Here is an 8,545-nt window from a genome sequence, read left to right on the forward strand (position 1 = left end):
ACAGAACAACATTAAAAGGTGGCTGGAGGGACATTAGAAATGTAATTAGTAACCTATCACTGGCATCCGACAATATTAACAAGCCAGGAATATTTGTGTGAGGGCATGACAAGCAACAGGTGGTTTGGTGGTCAGTGACAGCTGAGCATGCTCAGAGGGAACTCCCCAGTGATGATGTCACACCCTAAAAACAGACCCCATTAGCATACGCACCCTGAAGCTCGTTGTAGCTCTCCTCGTGTCGTTGCGACACCTCTCTGGTCTCCTCCAGCTCCAGGAGCAGCTGCACCACCTGCGACCTCAGCACCTCTAGTTCATCTTCTTCATCCACTCCTCTTTGCTCCTCTCTTTCCCCCTCCTTCTCCTCCTCCTTCACCTCCGTCTTCTCCCGCTCATCCTCCTGCCCCTTCTCTCCATTTCCAGCCTCCACCTCCTCCTGGTCTCTCTCCTCGTTGTCCTCCAGCGAGCCTCGCTCTTTGGCCGTCATTTCACTGCCTATACCTGGCCGCTCCACTTTCAAGTCGCACACATCGTCTGAGACAGAAAAATAGATCAAAGATAAATTAATCAGTCAATTATATGCAAGACTTGATTCAAAATTTTTTCAGCAGTCAGATATTTATATATGTATATATCTATATATGTATGTATGAGTGCATATATATATATATATATATATATATATATATAGTGTCTATATTTATTTATTTTATTTATTTGACAGAAATACTGTGAATTGAGCTTAACTTGTACTGAACCTACAATACTCCTTGAGCTGAATCCTCTCTGCTCTAATCAACATTAACTCATCCAGCAAAATCACATTTCAAAGTTGTCTCGCTGTCATACCCACATTCTCTGTTTGGAAATGAGATGTGCAGCTATACATGTCCCACACCCCCACCCCTAACCTCCACCTGTCGTCTCTGGTGAGAACCTACTAAATCCATCCACTCCAACACCTTCATCTGAGGAACCTCTTCATCACCTGCTGGCCCCCAGCTCTCATCTCTCTCTGCCACCAACAGACCTCCAGACCCCCTCAAGCAATCAAAACACCCACCCAGGGCCACCAGTGTCCCAGTGCTAGAGGAATGTGTGCTATTTTAAGGATTTAGGCCATGATTCACCCCTCTGCCTTCACCTGTTTTCGGTTCACAAACACAACACAGACACAGAAATTACAGCCAACAGCAGCAGTGGCCCTTTCAAACTGTAAGAGACCCATAGAGTCCTCTAGTGGCAGGACTGGGTATACACATACATCATACTAATCGATTTTGTACATAATTTTATACACACACACACACACACACACACACACACACACATATATATATATATATATACATATATATATAAACTATTAAGTATATATACTACAATATAAAACATTAAATCATTAATAAAAAACCTTATATATTTTTTTTGTATATATATATATATACACTGTATGTATATTTGTGTAATATATACACATTTGTATAATGTAGGCCTATATATACATATATTATATACATTATTATTATTATTATTATTACACATACAGTATGTGTATGTGTAAGAATGTATATATATATATATATACACACACTGTGTGTAATATATTAATGAATGTGTATATATATTTTTTTTAATATAGAACATTAAATTAATAATAATAATTTAATATGTATACTATACATATATAATACACATATATAGATATATTATATGACATTAAATTATTAATAATACTAATTTCACACACACACACATACATACATCATTAATACTATACATTAGATAAAATATTCAAATAAATGACATCAAATAAGACATTAAACAGATCTCATGTGATTTTTTTCTATGCTGAATGAAAAGTGACAAACAAACTGAATGAAAGAACATAAAGTGAGCATCTGATCTCCTCCTGTTGTCGTTCTCCTGTACAGTCTGTGCTAATCACCCACCAAAGGAAGGAGCCAACTGGTTAAAAATAGCTAATTTCAACACTCTCCTTCTCTCCAATCCCTTTCTTCTTTTCTATTCATCACACCCTCATTTCCTGCCTTGCACGCTTCACATCAGCTATTTTTCATTCTCGTTTTCCAAATGATCCTCCTTTTCTTTCCCGGGTCCATCCGTCTTTCCAACAGTCACCTGTTTGGCAAATCTAAACTGGTTAATGCTTGTGAACGACGCGAGGTCCACACACAGGACACAGAGACAGTCGGCCATGCCAGACCTGACTAGACGATTCACCTCTCTGATCCTCTTAGATCAGATGCCTGTGTGGGATTAACGGAATCTGTCAGTGCGGAAAATGAATTGTCTTGCCAGCAACTCCTCCCCCTCCATTCCTCCGTCTTTCTTTCTCCTGATCACTCCCTCTTTCTCTTTTCCCCTTGTTTGTTTTCTCTTCACTTCCCTCTCTCTTCCTGAATGTAATATTCCCGTGTAATGAGCCCTGTGCTGTATTATTGATCATGCTTTGCAGATTAAAGTCTTTCAAACATAAAATAATAATGAACCAGTGGGGAAACACACACACATACAGGCGGAAGCAGCAGAACAGGCAGGGTCTTGAGCTCAAAGGATTATAGGCAGCTTTGATAGCAACCAATCAGCTTTATCCAGCGTATCTGAGCTATGAATTATTCTGTGGGGACGGATAATTATTTTTACACGCAGACAGACATCTGGATCAATCACTGGATAGGCAATGCACACCGCAATCATGCAGCATCCCTCAGGACGAATAAGGCAAAGTTACGCAACAGCAGCATCTCTGGTGTTCTGTATAATTAGTATAAAGTAGTGCTGTCAGTCTATGATCTTTGATACAAAACTTATAGTTCTGCATATACTTTTAAAATTTAAAGGAATAGTTCACTCAAAAATGAAAATCTGCTTGAAATGTACTCACCCTCAAGCCATCCAAGATGTAGAGGAGTTATCTTCATCTGAACAGATTTGGAGAAATGTAGCACTACATCACTTGCTCGCCAATGGATTCTCTGCAGTGAATGGGTGCCGTCAGAATGAGAGTCCAAACAGCTGATAAAAACATCACAATAATCCACACGACTCCAGTCCATCGGTTAACATCTTGTGAAGTGTAAAGCTGCCTGTCTGTTTGTAAAAAAAAATCTATCATTAAGGCTTTTTAACATTAAACTGTCACTTCTGACGGCACCCATTCACTGCAGAGGATCCTGGTGAGCAAGTGATGTAACGCTAGATTTCTATAAATGTGTCCTGAAGAAATAAACTCATCTACATGAGGGTGAGTAATTTTTTTAGAAAATTACATGTACATGCACAATCTAACACTGCACAGAACACAAAACACATGTGAACTGATTTTTTTCTCTCTCTTGTAATAACAGGCACCATATATGCAATGGCTGACATAACAGAGGCTCGACACTTCCTGTTGAACTCAGATTCTTGTGATTTTCTCATGTATGACGACGACTCATAAAAACAGCCGCATCTTTATTCAACAGACATAGTTCAGGAGAATGCAAGAGTCTGTTCCTTAAGTTAATTTGTGTAATTTTGCCTGATTACAATTCCATGATGGAATCTGCAGCTGCATCAAAATGAATGAGAAATGTATTATGTGGAATTTAAACCCATCTCAGAAATCAGAGCATTAATTTACAAAACAACTGACACACTTAATTTGCAAATGAGCACTTTGGAGATAATAATCAAATGAAACTATTTCAGACCATGTCCAGAGGCTCATATTTAATCTTAATATCATGAGTGGCATTAAATGTTGATGTGCAAAGAGTCCCATTACAATCGTCATAAACGCAGACAAATATAGTTCTCGTCTAGTTCACAGAGTTCTCATGAGCTCAGAGAATTATTATCATTCTGGTCACAAGTGTGGCTTTGGGATCGGCCTGCGGCACTGGTGGAAATCCAGTCTAATTTCTTAACATAACAAAAACAAGATCAATCAAACACTGATGTATTCAGATGTGTTGCACCCTTTCTAGTTATGCTATCACCTGTGTTCTGACCTGTCAATCATAATGCCAGTACCGTCAGCAGTCAATCAGAATGACATGATCTCAGTGAGGGACAAACTAACTAAATACACTATTTCAGGGGTCTTCATCAGGGGGTCACAGGGGGTCCACAGCAGTACTGCATTCATCCATCTATCCATCCAAAATAAAATAAAATTCAGCTACATTTCATTGTCCCACACACAATTAAAATATCAAATAATTAACTAAAATGTTAAATATAATTAAAATATTTAATCAATTTCAAATTTAACATACAAGTTAATGAATCTACATATCAGTAATTATTATTTAAATGCATATTTAATGTAAACATCATAAAATAAGTATGTAAATACAACATTATAGTATCATATACATCAGTGTTTCTCAACCCTGGTCCTGGGCGCCCCCCAACACTGCACATTTTGTATGTCTCCCTTATCTGACATACCCATTTCAGGTCCTGGAGTTACTTTTAATGAGCTAATGAGTTGAATCAGGTGTGTTTGATTAGGGAGACACACAAAATGTGCAGTGCTGGGGGGCGCCCAGGACCAGGGTTGAGAAACACTGATATACATGTTATTATAGGCATTTTATTTCAAATGCAACACTCTCTTCTAGTCCTTGGCCTGAAAGACCCGTTATACACTAACTAACTTTACATGCATATTCGCTTTTTTGCTCATGGTCAGCCTGTGTCTGGCTAAAATCCAAACTGTGACATCAGTTTCCTGTTTATAGCGCTGCTCTCACTCCCAGTGCTAGCCGAGGGTAACATTACACTGACCTTAACCTTAAACAGACCTTTCAGCCTTATACTCTCAAGTTATCCATCAAATCCAAAAAGAATATTTAAACACTTAATTTATTGCAGCCTGTCACCACCATATGAGCTGCACAGAAAATCAGAGTCTAAACATAATTATTAAACTGAGCCCAGCACTGGGAAGAAGAAAGATGATGGGAAATCAAGGAGCAAGAGTAGAGCAAACACCTTCGGCACACATACAATCACAAAACACAAAGACTTAGACTAACTTACAAAACTAGACTCTTGCATACACACTTAAGGCATTTTCTACTTAAGTTGCATTCCTCCTCATTATTAAAGCATGACTGCAATGCAGCATGCTGTTTTTCCATAGCAAACACCTGCCAAAAACAAGTACCAGTACAGCTGCAGTGCTGTGCAAAGGCTAAAGTGCTTTCTACTGCATCTTCAGTAATGGGTCAAAAGTCGAATTTGTCAGTTAAACTGCTGCTCATAAAAGTCAAACGGGCTCCCAGAGCGTTAGCTGCAGGTTTCTGACTGAGGGAAGTAATGTGGTCAGTGTTTGCTGTTGTATAAGCCTGCAGTAAACCACAGGATAAGTATAGACTGCAACGTCTCTGCGAAAAGGACCCAGACTGAGCTGGCTAAATGGTGCCTGTCAGTTAATAAGCTGACAGCTCTGGTGAAAAACAGATGCATGGGAAAAGGGACTGTAACAGTCACCTACAGAGACCTTCAAGCGAATGTACACAATAAGAAGTCCTAATAATGGGCGCTGTGGCTCTAATTGCTTTTAAAGAACAGTTTCCCAAAATATGACATTTCTTTCATACTTTACTTACATTTATGTTGTTCCAAACTTGTATGATTCACTTTCTTCTGTGGAACACAAAAGAATATGTTTTGCAGAATGTTCTTGCTGCTCTATTCCGGTCAATAAATGTAAATAGTGACAGGGTTTATTTCTCCACTATCACATCAAACTGAGTTTTTCGTTCCTTGTCACATATGTATCACACAATATATTTAAAGCTGGATAATATCCATCTTCATCTGCATACATACAGTATATGCATGAAAAGTGATATACACTATATAGCAAAATTCAAATGCTTGATTGTTTATATCATCAAAAAATGTAAACAATATTATTTCCCAGCTCTAATTTGCTAAATGTGACTATAAGGCATGAAGATGTTAAGATATTATAAAAATGAATATAATTATTTTCTATAAAGCTGCATTGAATATGGAAAATAAATTATAAAAAAATCTATAAGCTATAAAAAAAATAAAAACAAATGTAGCACCATAAAAGTAGTCAACAAAACCCTTCTAAGTCATAAAGGTAGCTTGGAGTGAGAAAAAGGGCAAAAATATCCAGTAGTATCCAATAATAATTTGCACTGACATACTTGCAAGGCACATTACAACTAACAGCAATTTAGCATCACTGACGTCAAACCTGGAATGACGTGTCATTTTGAATCTATGCAAATGCAAATAAAATTTGAGTTTAAGTGTAGAGGGGAAGAATATAGTAAAGTCATATGAAATACTTTTATGGTGTCATTTTTGTCAATTTTAGAGCTCCACATCCTCATTCAATTTCATTGTAATGTAAAGAGCAACCAGAACATTCTGTGAAACACCTCCTTTTGTGTTTTACACTGAAAATTTTGTCATACGGGATTGGAAAGGCATGAAGGTTCATGAATAAATGACAACGTTTCCTATTTCTGTAAACTGTTCCTGTAAGAGACGGCACTAACTGGAATAATCAACATAATCTTTCATATAGCCTTGTAGTGACAGGAAAATGAGTCATTTCAGAGACGGAGAAAGTTTTGATTAAAGATTATAAAAGACAAGCCTTACAATAATGTGCACTGATGAATTATGCACGAAAACAAGGTCAATTTTGATTTCATATTGCAAGCATTCATTTCAGAGAGAAGAGGAGGTGGCTGTGTGACATTTTCTATATTGCAATCTGTCCAAAAAACATGCATTAAACAATGCTTGTATAGCCCTACCACACTCATACGTAAACACACATTAACACAATGTAAATCAGCATCCGCTCTTAAGCACAGACCTGTGTTTCAGGAATATCAATGAGGCCTCACAGGTGGGGGATGATTACGCATTCTCAAAACACCCCAATTATGGATCCATGTCTGCTCTCTTCTCCTCTATTGTGATATTGTTAATTAGTTCTCATTAAGTGTTGACAACCTAGACATTACCACAGCAGCAGAAAGCATTTAATACAAGTATAATGAGTGAGTAAAAGAGAAAGCAGTGCTCCATCTGTGACTACGTAATGGCTGTTAATTATTTAAAATCAAGTCTGGAAAGCTTTATGTCCATCCAAACTCAGCTTTGTCCAATATAATCTAGTTTAAAGAGCACAATCCAGTGTTTGCAGCATGCAAAAATGAGAGGTTGTGACAATGTGGGTTGTAACATTTGATTCATGGAAAAATGACACCAATAACCCAGTTCTTTTAAAGGGGTCATATGATGCGATTTCAAGTTTTCCTTTCTCTTTGGAGTGTTACAAGCTGATTGTGCATAGATAAGATCCCTGAAGTTGCAAAGACTAAAGTCTCAAAACCAAAGAGATATTCTTTATCAAAGTTAAGACTCTGCCACGCCACGCCCCCCTAAAACGGCTTGTTCTAACACGCCCCCACATATCTACCTCATATGTGGAAATATTAGCATAATGCCGCCCAAATGTGCACGCAAAGAAAGAAGGCGTGGTTTCAGTAACCGCTGGTAGTGTTGAAGCAGCTATGCCAGGGAGACGCTGTGTGTTTCTAGGCGAAAGCAAGGAATCTTTAAGATCACTTACAACAGAACAGCAATGCATTTTATGGACGACCGTTTCGTGAACCTAGGAGAGGTGGTAATTCTGACTTTGCTATGACAATCTGGCACTTCTGAATCAGCTACTGTTTTGTTATTAGTTTAAGTATTTGCTATTGACTGTTCAAATGCAGAGTTTTGCGCATCGTGTTTGTGTGCGCGAGCGAGAGAGAGAGCGCGCGAGAGAGAGAGAGAGCGAGAGAGAGAGAGTGACCCCTTTAAATGAATCAGTCAGAAATATACATAAAACTGTTTTGAACTTACTTGTGATTTAGTGGTTTGAAACAAATTCACTCTGTAAGTAAAGCATACAGAAATGTCACCGAATCTACTTCACTGAACAGTGATTTTTTTTTTGTATTATTTATATACTTCATATTATTTATTATATATTTATTAATATGTATTATAATTTAGCATTAGCTTTAATTTTTATGTTTTTCGTTTCATTTTAGTTTAGGGTTTAGCGATTTTTTTCTGTGCTTTTGTCATTTTTATTATTTTTTATATATATATTTCTATGCAGCTTTAATTTATTTTTATTTCAGCTTTAGTATTTTTAGTACTTCAAAATAAAAAATGTCCAACACTGTTGCCAAAGCAACATTTCTAATTTTAATCTTTTTAAATGTTAAAGTTTTTCATTTAATATTTTATTTGAACTTAAATTAAATTACTGAAAATGATTTTTGAATAGTTTTAGCTAACGATAACAACACTGTGAGTCATTTGAAATGATTCAGGAACCATTACTGCCATGTGTAGGTTTCTAACTTGTTCATGTGACAATGTGTATTAAAAAATACTCTTTATTATTACTCTTTACTGTAATAAAAGAGTTATATATATATATATATATATATATATATAAAAAACCCAGCTGTTC

General features: G+C 36.9%; 1 protein-coding gene across 1 annotated transcript in view; it reads right to left on the minus strand.

Moving 5' to 3' along the window:
* Positions 1–8,545, minus strand: part of LOC107656283 (coiled-coil domain-containing protein 136-like) — a 28,370-nt gene that overhangs the window by 13,707 nt on the left and 6,118 nt on the right. Inside the window, 2 exon segments of the mRNA XM_016444043.1 lie at positions 1–22; positions 214–534. The exon segment at positions 1–22 is cut by the window's left edge and continues 53 nt beyond it. Of these exon segments, the coding sequence (XP_016299529.1) occupies positions 1–22; positions 214–534 (343 nt within the window).

The sequence above is a fragment of the Sinocyclocheilus anshuiensis genome, unplaced genomic scaffold (genome assembly GCF_001515605.1).
Source record: "Sinocyclocheilus anshuiensis isolate Anshui unplaced genomic scaffold, SAMN03320099.WGS_v1.1 scaffold183, whole genome shotgun sequence".
Lineage (NCBI taxonomy): Eukaryota > Metazoa > Chordata > Actinopteri > Cypriniformes > Cyprinidae > Sinocyclocheilus > Sinocyclocheilus anshuiensis.